The sequence below is a fragment of the Oncorhynchus gorbuscha genome, linkage group LG01 (assembly GCF_021184085.1).
Source record: "Oncorhynchus gorbuscha isolate QuinsamMale2020 ecotype Even-year linkage group LG01, OgorEven_v1.0, whole genome shotgun sequence".
In the NCBI taxonomy this organism is placed as follows: Eukaryota; Metazoa; Chordata; class Actinopteri; order Salmoniformes; family Salmonidae; genus Oncorhynchus; species Oncorhynchus gorbuscha.
In genome coordinates, this window is record NC_060173.1 from 41,137,169 (window position 1) to 41,157,599 (window position 20,431).

The 20,431-nt window shown below is 42.4% G+C and overlaps 1 protein-coding gene across 1 annotated transcript; it reads left to right on the plus strand.

Moving 5' to 3' along the window:
• The first annotated feature begins 937 nt into the window (after window positions 1–937).
• si:dkey-246g23.4 (uncharacterized protein LOC559426 homolog) lies at window positions 938–20,093 on the plus strand. Its single transcript, XM_046352574.1, has 5 exons — window positions 938–1,063; window positions 3,215–3,487; window positions 9,138–9,281; window positions 10,226–11,095; window positions 18,295–20,093. Exons 2-5 carry the CDS (start codon window positions 3,250–3,252, stop codon window positions 18,435–18,437), a joined length of 1,395 nt encoding a protein of 464 aa, XP_046208530.1. The 5' UTR covers window positions 938–1,063; window positions 3,215–3,249; the 3' UTR covers window positions 18,438–20,093.
• The last annotated feature ends 338 nt before the right edge of the window (window positions 20,094–20,431 follow it).

Here is a 20,431-nt window from a genome sequence, read left to right on the forward strand (position 1 = left end):
AATCTGTGATTAAATATAGCTGGTCTGACAACTGTACAGTCAGTGCTACCAGTAACCCAGTAACTCAGTCTCTATTGCTCATTTAGCATACAGAACACCATATTATCAGAGGAGAGAGCACCTCTTTCCCTCTGGCGCAAACAGGATAACAGAGTAGAAAAATCTGAAGGCACAGACTTATGCATGCGGCTGTCCTTACACAAAGATATGCTAGGAATGGGTTGAATATGTCTGGCCTGGTTATGAGAGTCCTCTTGTTTGGCTGAGTTACATGAGGTTACAGTTACCGTGCGTAGGGACATGACCAGTGCTTGTGACAGAGGCCCTGGTTTTGTAATCATCAACCTGTGATAACAACACCTTTGGAATCATTGGGTTGAATAACAGAGTAGCATGCACAAGTTATGAAAACACGGGAAAACACTGTACCCATAAAAATACAACAAAATGACTGAACAGGAATGCAAAATGAGACCAATCAATGTCCTTTAGACAGTATACTGACATATTGCATTGCACTTTGGTACTGTGGCAGTCTACACGTGGCCTAGCTAGCAACCATGAACCTGTGATCATAACATGTCTCTCTGCCAAGTTTGTATGAACCTGAGGATGGCAATATCATTTGCCCATACTGATATACATGTACATGTAAATAACGACCGGCATTGGACTCATTTTTACTAGTGTTAGGCAGCAGAGTGAGAGGCTGGTTAAAGGTAATGGTCATACTGGCCTGATAAACCCCTTATTCCTTCTATAATGCAAAGTTGCCAATATTTTATATGAAGTCCTCTGCAGATGATCTTTGCATGCTCAACTATGTTCATGAACTATATTAGTCCAGCTCCTTGTAGAGTGACGTATTGCAACCCCCCCCACCCTGCCCCATCTTTAACCTTTGTATCCTAGCGGAGAATTAATGTGGTGTCTGTGCTAGTGAGTGTCAGTGTGATCTTTCTACCTACAGATCGGGACTGACTGAGCCAACCACTCATCGGACCACTATGACAGCTAAACCATCCATACAGTAGCTCTCATACTGTACTTCTGGTAACGGCAGGTCAGTGACTTTTTCAGGGGGTGTATGTTATCTCATAACACCTGTTGCAACAATTAAAATAAATTGCAATGTAATATTTCAGCTATTTAAAGTTCTGGCAATATCTCTGGAGTTCAGCGAAGCTGGCAACTATTTCAGATGGCAATAATAATGCTGTGCTGAAGGCTGCACTTCACACATCTGTTATACTCTGGTGTAGATTACTTAAAGGTCGTGAACAGTGAAACCGTGATGTATGACAGGACTGGATGTTGCAATTTCAATTTGTTTGAGTTCTTTGTGTATCAGCAAATTTGCTTGAGGCGATCTTACTGCAGCATCGAGCACACATTGCTTGACGTAGGCAATTCAAAGAACTGTCAGTAAAAGTTGAGCTCCCCGCCCATTCAGACTATTTGCTCCCCTCCCACTCTTTTCAGACTTCCTGATAGTTTGACATGAGAGAAAAAAGAAAAAAAAAGTACATAAAAATATTATGGGTGATGTTTTGGTCACTCAAAGGCTAATTTACGTAGGAATCAGCATGACTGTGAGGGAGCTTTAATAACAAGACTGATAATTCCACAAAATGGACATTGTAAGGTGTGATAATGATTCATTCATGTCTTGCTATTGTGAGGCAATAAGTGATGAAACTAAGGTCAAGTTACATGTGTAATAGCACTGAGATCATTGTCTAAGACCACCGTACCTTCTCCGCTATGCAATCTGATTTCCGAGCTGGTCATTGGTGCACCTCAGCCACGCTCAAGGTCCTAAATGATATCATAACCTCTATCGAAAGGTTAGACAATACTGTGCAGCCGTCTTCATCAGCCTGGCCAGGCTTTCGACTCTGTCAATCACCGCATTCTTATCGGCAGACTCAACAGCCTTGGTTTCTCAAATGATTCTCGCCTGGTTCACAAACTTCTTCTCAGATAGAGTTCAGTGTGTCAAATCGGAGGGGCTGTTGTCCGGACCTCTGGCAGTCTCTATGGGGGTGCCACAGGGTTCAAATCTCGGGCCAACTCTTTTATCTGTATACATCAATGATGTCGCTCTTGCTGCTGGTGATTCTCTAATCCACCTCTACGCAGATGACACCATTCTGTATACATCTGGCCCTTTTTTGGATATTGTGTTAACAAACCTCCAGACGAGGTTCAATGCCATACAACACTCCTTCCGTGGCCTCAACTGCTCTTAAATGCAAGTAAAATCAAATGCATGCTCTTTATCCAATCGATGCCTGCACCTGCCTGCCCGACTAGCAACACTACTCTGGAAGGTTCTGATTTAGAATATGTTGACAACTACAAATACCTAGGTGTCTGGTTACACTGTAAACTCTCCTTCCAGACTCACATTAAGCATCTCCAATCCAAAATTAAATCTAGAATATATCCTATTTCGCAACAAAGCCTCCTTCACTCATGCTGCCAAACATACCCTCGTAAAACTGATTATCCTACCGATCCTTGACTTCGGCGATGTCATTTACAAAATAGCCTCCAACACTCTACTCAGCAAATTGGATGCAGTCTATCACAGTGCCATCCGTTTTGTTACCAAAGCCCCAAATACTACCCACCACTGCGACCTGTATGCTCTCGTTGGCTGGCCCTCACATCATATTCATTGCGAAACCCACTGGCTCCAGGTCATCTATAAATCTTTGCTAGGTAAAGCCCCGCCTTATCTCAGCTCCCTGGTCAGGATAGCAGCACCCACCCGTAGCACTCGCTCCAGCAGGTATATTTCATTGGTAATCCCCAAAGCCAACTCCTCCTTTGGCCGCCTTTCCTTCCAGTACTCTGTTGCCAATGACTGGAACGAATTGCAAAAATCACTGACGTTGGAGACATATCTTATTCAATATTATGGTCTATTTATTGCCTTACCTAACCTAATCTTACTACATTTGCACACACTGTATATAGACTTTTCTATTGTTTTTTGACTGTACATTTGTTTATCCCATTTGTAACTGTGTTGTTTTTGTCACACTTCTTTACTTTATCTTGACCAGGTTGCAGTTGTAAATTAGAACTTGTTCTCAACTGGCTTACCTGGTTAAATAAAGGTGAAATCACAACACCTGTTTAAACGGGATTGGCAGATATAAGAACAAATTGATATTATCTTATCTATTACTGTATCTTACCATAGATGCTTGAGAAGAGCATGTCAGCCTAAGCTTGGAGATGGACTCCCCAGTGAAGAGTGGGACTGTGCAGTACCGACAGCAGCTTACAGTGGGCCCCCCTGATGGAGGCTACGGATGGTTCATCCTGCTGGCCTGCTTCCTGGTGTTTGGGCTGACCTTTGGAGTGATCAAGGCCTTCGGAGTGTTCTACATGGAGATCCACGGCTACTTTGAGGCCACAGCAACAGGAACCTCCTGGATTACATCCATTGCTGTGGCAACCATACACTGTGGAGGTGAGAACCTTGATCGAAGGCAATTAAGACATGATTTTCCTTGAATTGTCCTTAACTTGTCCAGTGAAATTGGACTTTCTTTAAAGTGAAATCTGAGTGAGTTAAACTAGTATTATTCAAGGCAAACATGGATCTAAATAAAGGCTCCAACCCTTCTGGACATTTCTTTGACTATTACTACTATACTCATTTCTACTACATGTTTATGTCAGTTTATGTTTATGACATCATAATCGTCATCGATAAAAGACATTACTGTGCAGCCGTCTTCATCGACCTGGCCAAGGCTGTCGACTCTGTCAATCATTGTATTCTTATCAGCAGACTCAAAAGCCTTGGTTTTTCTAATGACTGGCTGGTGTGGTTCACTAACTACTTGTTAGATAGAGTTCAGTGTGTCAAATCAGAGGGCCTGTTGTCCGGACCTCTGGCAGTCTTTATGGGGGTGCCACAGGGTTAAATTCTTGGGCCATCAGTTTTGTCACCAAAGCCCCACATAGTACCCACCACTACAACCTGTATGCTCTTGTTGGCTGGTCCTCTCTACATATTCATTGCCAAACCCTCTGGCTCCAGGTAATCTATAAGTCTTTGCTTGGTAAAGCTCCACCTTATCTCAGCTCATTGGTCACCATAGCAACACCCACCCGTAGCACGCGCTCCAGCAGGTATATTTCACTGGTCATCCCTAAAGCCAACACCTCCTTTGGCTGCCTTTCCTTCTAATTCTCTGCTGCCAATGACTAGAACGAATTGCAAAAACCACTGAAGTTGGAGACATAACTCCCTCACTAACTTCAAGCGTCAGCTGTCAGAGCAGCTTAGTGATCGCTGCAGCTGTACACAGCCCACCTGTAAATAGCCCATCCAACCAACTACCTACCTCATCCCCATATTTGTTTTTGTTTTTCTGCTCTTTTCTACACCAGTAGTTCTACTTGCACATCCTCATCTGCACATATATCCCTGCAGTGTTTAATTGCTAAATTGTAATTACTTTGCCACAATTGGCCTATTTATTGCCTTACCTCCTTCCTTCATTTGCACACACTGTATAGAGATTTTTCTATTGTGTTATTGACTGTACGTCTGTTTAGACCATTTGTAACTCTGTGTTGTTTTTGTTGCACTGTTTTGCTTTATCTTGGCCAAGTCGCAGTTGTAAATTAGAACTTCTCAACTGGCCCACCTGGTTAAATAAAGGTTAAATAAATGTATAAACATTTCATGTCAGTCTTCTGAGATAATAGCCACCAGGTGTCAGTATAGAGTTGTAAGCAGCTGACAGCTTTAGCCAGGGTGATGTAGGGACACCTACAGTACCAGTCAAAAGTTTGGACACACCTACTCATTCAAGGGTTTTTCTTTATTTTTACTGTTTTCTACATTGTATAATAATAGTGTAGACATCACAACTGAAATAACACGTATGGAATCATGTAGTAACCAAAGAAGTGTTAAACAAATCAAAATATATATTTTATATTTGAGATTCTTCAAATAACCACCCATTGCCTTGATGACAGCTTTGCACACTCTTGGCATTCTCTCAACCAGCTTCCCCTGGAATGTTTTTACAACAGTCTTGAAGGAGTTCCCACATATGCTGAGCACTTGTTGGCTGCTTTTCCTTCACTCTGTGGTCCGACTCATCCCAAACCATCTCAATTTGGTTGAGGTTGGGGGATTGTGGAGGCCAGGTCATCTGATGCAGCACTCCATCACTCTTCTTTTTGGTTAAAAAGCCCAATGTAGAAAATAGTACAAATAAAGAAAAACCCTTGAATGAGTAGGTGTTATAAAACCTTTGACCGGTAGTGTAAATATAACTAGGAATAAAGTGACAGAAAATTAACAGTACTAGCAGCGTATATAACGAGTCAAAAAAGCTATTACAAAAAGCGTCAGTGCAGATAGTCAGGGTAGCTATTTGATTAACTATTTAGCAGTCTTATGTATGTTCAGGGTCCTGTTTGATTCCAGACTTCGGTACAGTTTGCCAAACAGTAACAGAGAGAACGGTCTTTGACTTGGGTGGCTGGAGTCGTTGACAATTTTTAGGGACTTCCTCTGACACCGCATGGTATAGTCCTAAATGCCAGGGAGCTTGGACCCCGTGATGTACTGGGCCATCCGCATTACCCTCTATAGCACCTTGCGGTAGGATACCAAGCCGTTGCCATACCATGTGGTGATGCAGCCAGTCAAGATGCTTTCAATGGTGCAGCTGTATAACTTTTTGAGGATCTGAGTGCCCATGCAAAACATTTTCATCATCCTGAGTGGGAAGAGGCGTTGTCATGCCCTCTTCACAATTGTGTTGGTGTGTTTGGACCACGATAGATCCTTAGTGATGTGGAACTTGAAGCTCTCAACCCGCTCCATTGCACCCCTGTCGATGTGAATGGGGGCATGCTCAGCCCTCCATTTCCTGTGCCCACAATCAACTCCTTTGTTTTGCTGACGTTGAGGTAGAGGTTGTTGTCCTGGCACCACACTGCCAGGTCTCTGACCTCCTTCCTATAGGCTGTCTCATCGTCGTCGGTGATCAGGCCTACCACCGTAGTGTCGTTGGGCAAACTTAATAATGGTGTTGGAGTCGTGCTTGGACACGCAGTTGTGGGGTAACAGTACAGGAGGGGATTAAGAATGCACCCTTAAGAGGTCCCCCGTATTGAGGGTCAGCGTGGCGGATAAGTTGTTGCCTACCCTCACCACCTGGGGTTATCCTGTCAGGAAGTCCAGGATCCAGTTGCAGAGGGAGGTTTTCAGTCCCAGGGTCCTTAGCTTATTAATGAGCTTGGAAGGCACTATGGTGTTGAATGTTGAGCTGGATAAGGACATCTTCAACAGACCCAACAATCTGTGTTAATTAAACTAGTTAGTTTTGAAATAGAGTACAAAATGGTTTGTTATTGTTTAACGTTACATTGAAATGCCGGCATGATGCTCTGACAAAGCTAAGATCAGAAAGTGGACATGTGCATATCGATGCATTATGAATATCTGAGTATGCAGTGTTGGAAGATAGAATGTAATCTATTCTGGAGTAGAATTTATGTCTAGCAGAGTAAAAACGAAATTGTCTAGACGTAGGAATATGTCAGTGAGATGTGTGAAAGCCATTTGAGATTGGTGGCCAAAGTTAATAAAATGGCATTCATATCCGCACGTATGGTCAGAGAAAAACCTGTAATATTTGCCACCAACACGGTTAGATTTTTTTATTTTTTAAAGTAGGATCATACTGGGTTGGAGCATATACTGATGTGAAAGTCAATTTCCTACCTAAGATTGCAGTTTTGTTATATGACACAGTGCCTTGTGAAAGTATTCGGCCCCCTTGAACTTTTTCGACCTTTTGACACATTTCAGGCTTCAAACATAAAGATATAAAACTGTATTTTTTTGTGAAGAATCAACAAGAAGTGGGACACAATCATGAAGTGGAACAACATTTATTGGATATTTCAAACTTTTTTAACAAATCAAAAACTGAAAAATTGGGCGTGCAAAATTATTCAGCCCCTTTACTTTCAGTGCAGCAAACTCTCTCCAGAAGTTCAGTGAGGATCTCTGAATGATCCAATGTTGACCTAAATGACTAATGATGATAAATACAATCCACCTGTGTGTAATCAAGTCTCCGTATAAATGCACCTGCACTGTGATAGTCTCAGAGGTCCGTTAAAAGCGCAGAGAGCATCATGAAGAACAAGGAACACACCAGGCAGGTCCGAGATACTGTTGTGAAGAAGTTTAAAGCCAGATTTGGATACAAAAATATTTCCCAAGCTTTAAACATCCCAAGGAGCACTGTGCAAGCGATAATATTGAAATGGAAGCAGTATCAGACCACACTTCAAATCTACCAAGACCTGGCCGTCCCTCTAAACTTTCAGCTCATACAAGGAGAAGACTGATTAGAGATGCAGCCAAGAGGCCCATGATCACTCTGGATGAACTGCAGAGATCTACAGCTGAGGTGGGAGACTCTGTCCATAGGACAACAATCAGTCGTATATTGCACAAATCTGGCCTTTATGGAAGAGAGGCAAGAAGAAAGCCATTTCTTAAAGATATCCATAAAAAGTGTCATTTAAAGTTTGCCACAAGCCACCTGGGAGACACACCAAACATGTGGAAGAAGGTGCTCTGGTCAGATTAAACCAAAATTGAACTTTTTGGCAACAATGCAAAATGTTATGTTTGGCGTAAAAGCAACACAGCACATCACCCTGAACACACCATCCCCATTGTCAAACATGGTGGTGGCAGCATCATGGTTTGGGCCTGCTTTTCTTCAGCAGGGACAGGGAAGATGGTTAAAATTGATGGGAAGATGGATGGAGCCAAATACAGGACCATTCTGGAAGAAAACCTTATGGAGTCTGCAAAAGACCTGAGACTGGGACGGAGATTTGTCTTCCAACAAGACAATGATCCAAAACATAAAGCAAAATCTACAATGGAATGGTTCAAAAATAAACATATCCAGGTGTTAGAATGGCCAAGTCAAAGTCCAGACCTGAATCCAATCGAGAATCTGTGGAAAGAACTGAAAACTGCTGTTCACAAATGCTCTCCATCCAACCTCACTGAGCTTGAGCTGTTTTGCAAGGAGGAATGGGAAAAAATTTCAGTTTCTCGATGTGCAAAACTGATAGACATACCCCAAGCGACTTACAGCTGTAATCGCAGCAAAAGGTGGCGCTACAAAGTATTAACTTAAGGGGGCTGAATAATTTTGCACGCCCAATTTTTCAGTTTTTGATTTGTTAAAAAAGTTTAAAATATCCAATAAATGTCGTTCCACTTCATAATTGTGTCCCACTTATTGTTGATTCTTCACAAAACAATACAGTTTTATATCTTTATGTTTGAAGCCTGAAATGTGGCAAAAGGTCGCAAAGTTCAAGGGGGCCGAATACTTTCGCAAGGCACTGTATATGATTTCCTACCGTCAGCGCTACCATATTTTCCCAGAACAGTCCATGTTACACTACGTCTCATGACAACAAGGGAGCCACGAGTTTTGGGATCTACAGAAGATGACACTGCAATATAATGCCTTTTTGCAAATCTTTGGGCATCAGATTATTTTAGGTGCGACTCTTGAATAAATATAACATAAACGTTATGTCTACAAAAGGAATCTAAGCAGGCCGCTCGTTTATTTTGGCCATTCATCCCATTAACATTCCATCTTGCTAGCTGTAGTGTTGTTAAGTGATATATTAGAAAGTAATCTTGTGCATGAAATTTTAAGAAAAAGCAAAAATAAATCGCCTAGTTACCCCCACTCTAGAAGCACAATGTTTTGCTGAAGCTCACCACTCTCATTTCTGACCTGAGTTTTCGAAGTGTGTAATTGATGCCACCTCAGTCAAAGAGTAAAAACCACAAGAAAACAAATCTATAAGAGAAATGGAGTGTACATGAAGAGCACGTAGATGTGTTGATGAGAAACGGATAAATGAATCAAACTAGTTTCAATCAGATGAGAGCGCAGACTAACAGGATTACAATAGAATATGGAAATGTAATCAGCACTGTAAACTTCACATCAGTTGAGAACTCTTGGCTGCATACATCTTTCACAAAGTGTTGATGCTGAGTCTGACTGTCTGTCCTGTGTTTCCTTGTCTAGCCCCCATGGCGTCTGCTCTGAGTGCTCGCTACAGCCACCGGGCCGTGGTGATGATAGGGGGTCTACTGAGCTGTGTGGGGATGGTGGCTGGGGCTTACACACAGAACCTGGTTCAACTTTACATCACTGTTGGGCTCCTAACCGGTAAGTACAAACACACATAGATCAGGTATGCAAATTATTTAGGACCCAAAAAGTGATAAAACATTTTTTTCACTTTTTTTAGTTTTTTGTTGTTGATGTGAATAACAAGTAGATAATACGCATTTAATTCATCTCAATACTCCTTACTTTCTAAACCGCAATAGATAGAGAAAATAGTGTCCTAGGGCAGGGGGAGTTGGGCTCTTTGGTCTGCGCTTAAGGTTTATCATGACATGTAATGTTAATCTCAGTCTCCCCAGACAGGAATACATAGAACATGGTAATTAACATTATTTATATTTTTTTGCCAAATTCCATTTTCTCAGATTCGTTATTCCAGGCCTGGGATTTTTCCCCATTTTTTTCTGTTTTTCACTCTCAACAACACACTTTTTAAAAATGAAAAAAATAACCACATTTGATATTATAAGGCCACAATAATGTTTACACTAAATCAGGAGAGGGCTGGGGAAAATCATATTTTTTGGGGGGGTAAAGGTGAAGATGACCTTTAATTCAACTGTGCACCAGCTAGAAACCATTGAGTTTGAAGCTAGCGGTTCTTGTAGCGGTGTTTCATGTGATGGGAAGAGTTTGCAAAACAAATGCCCACCCGATGATACAAATACTCATGATATCATTCTGCTAGGTAGGCCTAGTCAACATTTCATTGAGAAGGTTTTCGGGGAAAGCATTTTTAGAAATGACTGTTTAGGCATGCTAACTGGCTACACAATATCACACAGGCGCATTGAAACAGACATTACTTCTTCAGAAAGTTGAAGGAAATACGAATCATTGATGCATTCTGTTCGTGATTTATGAGAATTGACTACAATTTAACTATGTTTCTAATAAGTTCAACCCCCCAATCCCAATCTTTCCTTAAATTAATTATTCCTCCAGTCCCACACACAGTGCTGTGGTCTTTACTTGCCCTGCAGGTTTTGGTTATGCCCTGACCTGGACCCCCACAGTGACCATGGTGGGCTGGTATTTTGAGAAGAGGAGGCCCATGGCCAACGCCTTGGCCAGCGCAGGAGAGTGCATCATCACCTTCCTGTTTACTCCACTGTTCCAGCTGCTGGTGGACCACTACTCCTGGAGGGGGGCCATGTTGGTGCTGGGGGGCCTGCAGCTCAACCTGTGTGTTTGTGGGATGTTACTGCGCCCCCTGAACACCCCCACTAAGCTGCCTCCCAAGGAGGTCAGAGAGGAGGAAGGAGACTTGACGCTGGATGCCTTGCCCCAGACTAAATCCAGCTCTGAGGGGACAGTGGAGCGGACAGGCAAGGTCCAAGCCCAAAAGGCCAGAAAGGCTGAACTATGGAGCAAAGTCCTGCGCTACGTGGACTACACACTCATCACCAACCCCCGCTTCATGGTCTACTCCATGTTCGGGGTGTTTGCTGCTTTGGGCTTTTTTGCCCCGGCCCTCTTCCTTGTGCCCTATGCCCGGAGCCAGGGAGTGGATGAGTATCAGGCGACTGCCCTCATGTCCATCTCAGCAGTTCTGGACCTTACGGGCCGGGTGTTCTTTGGCTGGGTGGCCAACCTGCATCTAGTGGAGATGGTGCAGCAGCTGACTGCCACTGTGATCTTGCTGGGTATAGTCCTGCTGCTGTGTCCCCTCGCCTCCTCCTTCCTTGAGCTGGCTGCCTTCAGTTCAGCCTATGGCCTGGTGTACGGGGCCACCGTCTCCATCCACATCACCGTGCTGGCTGAGGTGGTAGGCGTGCAGCGGCTGGGGAGTGCCCTCGGCTTCTTCATGCTCATCCGCAGCAGCGGTGGCCTCCTGGGGCCGCCCATCGCAGGTGAGCTCATCTGTCATTAGCTCAAGGGTATTCTTTATGACCTTGTCTCTGGTTGTGCAATTCCAAAAGGCATTTGCTTATAGAAAATGTAATCTTAAGTTATGAACCGTGTGATTACTGTAACCATGTTCTGGTTTTAATTGAACATAACTTCATGTAGCTAACCATTGAGGGATTTGAGCTCTTCCTTCTCCTCCAGTAGATGATGGCTTTTACTAACATTCATATACAGAGATTCTATATTCAGAGACAGTGCACAAATATACAGTGGGGAGAACAAGTATTTGATACACTGCCGATTTTGCAGGTTTTCCTACTTATAAAGCATGTAGAGGTCTGTAATTTGTATCATAGGTACATTTCAACTGTGAGAGAGAATCTAAAACAATAATCCAGAAAATCACATTGTATGATTTTTAAGTAATTAATTTGCATTTTATTGTATGACATAAGTATTTGATACATCAGAAAAGCAGAACTTAATATTTGGTACAGAAACCTTTGTTTGCAATTACAGAGATCATACGTTTCCTATAGTTCTTGACCAGGTTTGCACACACTGCAGCAGGGATTTTGGCCCACTCCTCCATACAGACCTTCTCCAGATCCTTTAGGTTTCGGGGCTGTCGCTGGGCAATACGGACTTTCAGCTCCCTCCAAAGATTTTCTATTGAGTTCAGGTCTGGAGACTGGCTAGGCCACTCCAGGACTTTGAGATGCTGTTGCCCTGGCTGTGTGTTTTGGGTCGTTGTCATGCTGGAAGACCCAGCCACAACCCCTCTTCAATGTTCTTACTGAGGGAAGGAGGTTGTTGGCCAAGATCTCGCGATACATGGCCCCATCCATCCTCACCTCAATATGGTGCAGTCGTCCTGTCCCATTTGCAGAAAAGCATCCCCAAAAAATTATATTTCCGCCTCCATGCTTCACGGTTGGGATAGTGTTCTTGGGGTTGTACTCATCCTTCTTCTTCCTCCAAAAATGGCGAGTGGAGTTTGGACCAAAAAGCTCTATTTTTGTCTCATCAGACCACATGACCTCCTCCTATTCCTCCTCTGGATCATCCAGATGGTCATTGGCAAACTTCAGACTGGCCTGGACATGCGCTGGCTTGAGCAGGGGGACCTTGCGTGCGCTGCAGGATTTTAATCCATGATGGCGTAGTGTGTAACTAATGTTTCTTTTTAGACTGTGGTCCCAGCTCTCTTCAGGTCATTGACCAGGTCCTGCCGTGTAGATCTGGGCTGATCCCTCACCTTCCTCATGATCATTGATGCCCCACGAGGTGAGATCTTGCATGGAGCACCAGACCGAGGGTGATTGACCATCATCTTTAACTTCTTCCATTTTCTAATAATTGCGCCAACAGTTGTTACCTTCTCACCAAGCTGCTTGCCTATTGTCCTGTAGCCCATCCCAGCCTTGTGCAGGTCTACAATTTTATCCCTGATGTCCTTACACAGCTTTCTGGTTTTGGCCATTGTGGAGAGGTTGGAATCTGTTTGATTAAGTGTGTGGACAGGTGTCTTTTATACAGGTAACGGGTTCAAACAGGTGCAGTTAATACAGGTAATGAGTGGAGAACAGGAGAGATTCTTAAAGAAAAACGAATAGGTCTGTGAGAGCCGGAATTCTTACTGGTTGGTAGGTGATCAAATACTTATGTCATGCAATAAAATGCTAATTAATTATTTAAAAATCATACAATGTGATTTACCTGATTTTTTTTAGATTCCATCTCTCACAGTTGAAGTGTACCTATGATACAAATTACAGACCTCTACATGCTTTTTAAGTAGGAAAACCTGCAAAATCGGCAGTGTGTCAAATACTTGTTCTCCCCACTGTATATCATTGTGCTTTACATTTAATTTCATGGGCTATTGACCCCATAATAAATGTTTTTCTCTGGGATGGGTTTCCTCTCCATTGACTTCCTCTTCCAGCACACACACTCCACTCCAGCTCTTTGTCTGAATGTAAAATAATGTTTCACAGATCATGATTCTTCAAAGACCTTGTGAACAACTGCATGCACAGCATTGGGTAAAAATATAAATAGCAAAGGTACTCTTAAATGTTAACTCTGTTGGATCACAAACCAAAAACACACAATACAACATAGTGGAAGAATACCAACAGTATAATAGATGTGCTCCACTGCCTTCAGAAAGGCTCTGATAACCATAGCATTTGGGGTTGATTACTAAGGTGTTGATATTTTGCCCCTCTGGTCTAAACAATAGCAGTAAATATAGGCTGCCAAATCAGGTCTTGGCTTTGCACCACACAGTTCATGCCAGAAAGTGTTTTGCCTCAGAGCACCTTCAACACTACATCAGGTGGAAAAACCTCTTATGTCAAACTCTGGCCCGGTCACCAAAGAAAAAACATGACATTAATTGTGGCTATAGCTATTCCAGGAGACAATTAACCGAGTTTATAATTTTCCTGTCAGTAATAGAGAAGAGTTGTGAGTTGTTGAAGTTGGAGAGTCTGGATTTCAGGAGGAAGGAATGTAGTTCTCACTGTATCATAACGATCCGTGTAATTGCTTTGTAAATTAATGTAGGTCTGATCCAGTTTGTAAGGGGGAACCATATTGTTTCTCGGCCAGATTTCAGTTCCAGCCAGTTGCCGGAAGTCCTTTCTCTCTCTCTTTCTCCATTACTCCTTCCTCTGATTAAACACTACTGCTGAGAAAGAGAGGGGGGGGGGCTTAGCAGAGAGACTATAGCCCAGGGATCATTATCAACACAATTAAAGCTCTGGATTAGCACAGTATCAAAATATCAGATCACCAAATTCTGTTTCAAGTTCATTTACAAGGCTATTAAGATACAGAAAATGTAGCTAAATCCAAGTGTTATGTTGATTATCTCTTCCCTTATTTTCCGGGGAAATTTGACCTGGAACAGAATTTGAAATCACTAAAATACTATTTTAAGTAATTTTTCCACCAAATCAAACCAAATTTGATTTGTCACACACACATGGTTTGCAGATGTTAATGTGAGTGTAGCGGAATGCTTGTGCTTCTACTCCCTCTGCTGTTTCCTGAAGTCCACGATCATCTCCTTTGTTTTGTTGATGTTGAGTGTGAGGTTATTTACCTGACACCACACTCCGAGGGCCCTCATCTCCTCCCTGTAGGCCGTCTCGTCGTTGTTGGTAATCAAGCCTACCACTGTAGTATCGTCTGCAAACTTGATGATTGAGTTGGAGGCTTGCATGGCCATGCAGTCATGGGTGAACAGGGAGTACAGGAGAGGGCTGAGAACGCACCATTGTGGGGCCCCAATTTTGAGGATCAGCGGGGTGGAGATGTTGTATCCTACCCTCACCACCTGGGGGCGGCCCGTCAGGAAGTCCTGGACCCAGTTGCACAGGGCGGGGTCGAGACCCTGGGTCTCGAGCTTAATGACGAGTTTGGAGGGTAATATGGTGTTTAAGCATTCTTACATTTTGATTTATTTGTTTATTTCACCTTGATTTAACCAGGAAGGCAATAGCGACCAGGCCAAGATAAAGTAAAGTAGTTCGACACATTCAACAACACAGAGTTACACATGGAGTAACACAAACATAGGTGGTGAGGGTAGGCAACACATCTCCACCCCGCTGATCCTCAACACTGGGGCCCCACAAGGGTGCGTTCTGAGCCCTCTCCTGTACTCCCTGTTCACCCACGACTGCGTGGCCACGCACGCCTCCAACTCAATCATCAAGTTTGCGGACGACACAACAGTGGTAGGCTTGATTACCAACAACGACGAGACGGCCTACAGAGAGTCGGTGGGGGCCCTCGGAGTGTGGTGTCAGGAAAATAACCTCACACTCAACGTCAACAAAACTAAGGAGATGATTGTGGACTTCAAGAAACAGCAGAGGGAACACCCCCCTATCCACATCGATGGAACAGTAGTGGAGAGGGTAGTAAGTTTTAAGTTCCTCGGCATACACATCACAGACAAACTGAATTGGTCCACTCACACAGACAGCAGCGCCTCTTCAACCTCAGGAGGCTGAAGAAATTCGGCTTGTCACCAAAAGCACTCACAAACTTCTACAGATGCACAATCGAGAGCATCCTGGCGGGCTGTATCACCGCCTGGTACGGCAACTGCTCCGCCCACAACCGCAAGGCTCTCCAGAGGGTAGTGAGGTCTGCACAACGCATCACCGGGGGCAAACTATCTGCCCTCCAGGACACCTACACCACCCGATGTTACAGGAAGGCCATAAAGATCATCAAGGACAACTATCACCCGAGCCACTGCCTGTTCACCCCGCTATCATCCAGAAGGAGAGGTCAGTACAGGTGCATCAAAGCTGGGATCGAGAGACTGAAAAACAGCTTCTATCTCAAGGCCATCAGACTGTTAAACAGCCACCACTAACATTGAGTGGCTGCTGCCAACACACTGACACTGACTCTACTCCAGCCACTTTAACAATGGGAATTGATGGGAAATGATGTAAAATATATCACTCGCCACTTTAAACAATGCTACCTAATATAATGTTACATACCCTACATTATTCATCTCATATGCATACGTATATACTGTACTCTATATCATCGACTGCATCCTTATGTAATACATGTATCACTAGCCACTTTAACTATGCCACTTTGTTTACATACTCATCTCATATGCATATACTGTACTCGATACCATCTACTGTATCTTGCCTATGCTGCTCTGTACCATCACTCATTCATCACTCATTCATATATCTTTATGTACATATTCTTTATCCCCTTACACTGTGTATAAGACAGTAGTTTTGGAATTGTTAGTTAGATTACTTGTTGGTTATTACTGCATTGTCGGAACTAGAAGCACAAGCATTTCGCTACACTCGCATTAACATCTGCTAACCATGTGTATGTGACAAATACATTTGATTTGATTTAATTTGATCTTTGAAAGACAGGGTCTTTTATTGCTGAGTTTACTTTCCTAAGTATGTATCTCAAGCTTGTAAAACACATTATATATATATATATATATATATATATATATATATATATATATATATATATATATATATATATATATATATATATATATATATATATATATATATATATATATATATATATATATATATATATATAATATATATACAGTGCCTTGTGAAAGTATTCGGCCCCCTTGAACTTTGCGACCTTTTGCCACATTTCAGGCTTCAAACATAAAGATATAAACTGTATTTTTTGTGAAGAATCAACAACAAGTGGGACACAATCATGAAGTGGAACGACATTTATTGGATATTTCAAACCTTTTTAACAAATCAAAAACGGAAAAATTAGGTGTGCAAAATTATTCAGCCCCTTTACTTTCAGTGCAGCAAACTCTCTCCAGAAGTTCAGTGAGGATCTCTGAATGATCCAATGTTGACCTAAATGACTAATGATGATAAATACAATCCACCTGTGTGTAATCAAGTCTCCGTATAAATGCACCTGCACTGTGATAATCTCAGAGGTTCGTTAAAAGCGCAGAGAGCATCATGAAGATCAAGGAACACACCAGGCAGGTCCGAGATACTGTTGTGAAGAAGTTTAAAGCCGGATTTGGATACAAAAAGATTTTCCCAAGCTTTAAACATCCCAAGGAGCACTGTGCAAGCGATAATATTGAAATGGAAGGAGTATCAGACCACACTTCAAATCTACCAAGACCTGGCCCATGGTGGTGGCAGCATCATGGTTTGGGCCTGCTTTTCTTCAGCAGGGACAGGGAAGATGGTTAAAATTGATGGGAAGATGGATGGAGCCAAATACAGGACCATTCTGGAAGAAAACCTTATGGAGTCTGCAAAAGACCTGAGACTGGGATGGAGATTTGTCTTCCAACAAGACAATGATCCAAAACATAAAGCAAAATCTACAATGGAATGGTTCAAAAATAAACATATCCAGGTGTTAGAATGGCCAAGTCAAAGTCCAGACCTGAATCCAATCGAGAATCTGTGGAAAGAACTGAAAACTGCTGTTCACAAATGCTCTCCATCCAACCTCACTGAGCTCGAGCTGTTTTGCAAGGAGGAATGATGTGCAAAACTGATAGAGACATACCCCAAGCGACTTACAGCTGTAATCACAGCAAAAGGTGGCGCTACAAAGTATTAACTTAAGGGGGCTGAATAATTTTGCACGCCCAATTTTTCAGTTTTTGATTTGTTAAAAAAGTTTGAAATATCCAATAAATGTCGTTCCACTTCATGATTGTGTCCCACTTGTTGTTGATTCTTCACAAAAAAATACAGTTTTATATATTTATGTTTGAAGCCTGAAATGTGGCAAAAGGTCGCAAAGTTCAAGGGGGCCGAATACTTTCGCAAGGCACAGTATGTATACAGTATATATATGTATAAAGTATGTATATGTATACAGTATGTATATTTCTCTATGATGCTCAGAGGTTGAGCAACACAGATTTGAATTTGACCCACAAGTTTACCTTGGTGTACATAACATTTGAGCAGTGTGTCCTAGAAACAAGCTTCTTTCTGAGCAGGAATGTTGCAACCATGCTGATCACATAGAATATGTTTGATTTCCCTATGATGCTCAGAAGCTCAGCAACACTGATCTGAATCCAATTTTAAGTCAATTTGACCTTGACCTTTGTGCTAGAGTCTAACGGTCTTATGTGCAGTAAAGATATATCCATGATTATTAAGTATGTTTCCCTGTGATATTCAAAGGCCGAGGGACAGTGATCTGATGTTTGGCAAAAACATGTGCAAGAAATTACATAGATGTCATAAAATGTTATAATTTGATTATATTATGACTTTGGTACAGTAATCAAACATTTAGGAAAAATAATTGAACAGCTGGTCTATCAACTCAGGGAAAAAAAAGCATATGAAAAAGGACATTCTCAGCTACCGGAAAATACATTTTAGGAGATTAAAATCATACATTTATGAGCTTGATGTACTTACTGTATGGGTCAAATTGACCCGGAACATGAACGGTGTAGGCCGAATCGAACATAAAGGAAGGGTTAGAAGCAAGATATACTCGTTGGCCTGTGGTGTTCTTAAACAGCTTAGTATGTGGCAATAGAAAGCAATCCTTAGTGAGGGGAACACATTCCTTATATCCCATAATTACGGAAGATGACAATACATGCACGGACATGGTAATAATTGTGTCCCATCTTTCATTCACCCAGGATTCCTTATAGACAAGATGAGTGACTATGGGACAGGCTTCATCATGGCAGGCGTGGCCCTCCTCATCTCTGCCCTCTTTCTGCTCCTGCTGCACCAGATGAACCGCAGGGCTCAAGGGTCAGCCAGGACGGGACATGTATGATACGCCTATGGACAGGCAGAAGGGGGAGGAGCTGTGGAAGTGGACGGTAGCACAGAAAAAGGACTGTACAGGAGATGGAGATTGTCTTTGTAACTGTAGGTGAGAGAATGAGGTGGAGAGGAGAGAAGACGGGAGGGGGGGCTAGGTCATAGGGAGCTTCCTGAGTCCTACAATGCTGAACAGACAAGGACCTCAACAGAATAGTGACAATCACATTCCTTCTTCTACTGAGTTATCATCTAAACTGTTTCTGCAGAAACTAGTGCCTTATTCACTCACACAACACTGGCAGACACCTCTTTTCTTCACAGAGTTTAAATGAGCTAATAAGGAAAACTCTACCAGATGGCCTCAAGTATCACAACAACTATGCAGTGATTCACTTTTGACTCATTACAAAACACAAAATGTGATAATGACCAAAAAGGTGCAGTCCTCCACAACAATACTTTGTAGGACATGTGTAGTGCTTCTGATATGACTCATTCAAATAGCTGGGACAAGTTTGATAACACTTACTCCCTCTAGTGGAGATCAGAGGTATTTTAAAATAGAGTCTATGGCTAAACTCAGTGGGGATCATGTCTGAATATATTTATTGCTGGAGCTGGCACTAACTCAAATTAGTTAGATAATGAGTTTAGCAGTTGTAAATAGTTTAGTGGATCAGTAGTAATAGGGGGGAATAACCTTTGCAGCAGTAAATTGTAAAATCTACAGCTGAACAAACATGTACATACACATTAACTCATTGTCATCCTCCCAACATGAGATATTTAAGGGGAAATTAGATTGTGTACTGTGAAACATTGCTCACAAAGGCAACAAATGAAGTGCTTTCCATTTACTCTGCACTACAATGTTTTTTGCAAAATATACATCCAAGATAAGTAAACTCCACAAAACCGCAATAACACAGGCACTCTGATAAAAATCTTACCACTGGAATAATACAAATAAGCCTAAATAAAGTAGTCCCCTTCCATAAACCTGGAATAATAAACTAGAAACGGAGGTTTAGCTAAAGCCAGCTGTTCCATAAACACTTGCTTGGGAATCTCCCACCACATGCAAACAAACACACACATGCATGCACGTACAAAGGCATACCGCCACGTACACATGCACGCACGTACAAAGGCATACCGTCACGTACACATGCACGCACGCACACACACCAGGGCCCTTTGGGTGTGTGAAATGGCCGACTGCCAAGTGATAGAGCCCACCTATTATCTTTTACAGAAGACTACCAGATCAAATAAACAAATTACCACAGCATTTCCATCCCATGGAACTAAAACTCCTATTCTCTGTTGTAAGTGACTGTTAAATCTTTTGATCACTTTCCAGTATAAACTATCTAAACCCACATCTCCCTTTCTTGTTTGAGCATATTGTATGCATTGTAAAAATACATGTTGATACTGTATCAGGCAAACATTCTTCAAGGTCCCACATGTGAAAACTTTTCTGAGCATCCTATTTCCTCATTCAACTACACAAGCCCTCAGTGCTGTTCTGGAAGGCAAATGAAGATAACTGGGAATCCGCTTGAATGCATACAGCCGCTGAAAGACATAGCGTGACACATATGCTTAAGTTATGATGAAGGGATTGTAAAAAGTAGGACAAATAAAGTTCTCACCTACAGGCCTCCTGCCTTGTCATTACAGGGAGAGAGGAGAGAATGATACCTTGGGACATGGGACCTGAGGTGACCTCAGTCTTCAACTCTTATAAAGCAGGAAGACAGAGTCCTTTGGAGTCCTAAAGAACTCAATAGGATCTCCGATCCATTTCCCCTCCCATTCCCCCCAGTCCCTACCACATCCCCAACCCTAATCAACCCCCCTTCACTTTGACCTCACTGTTGGACTCCAGGGAAGAATGTCGCTATAGTAACTACAAGTTTAAATGTTTTCTTTGACCATGCTTTCAGGGGTCACATTGTGGAATTTCGGGCAGCTACCTGAGTTCAAAGGGCCCCCGGC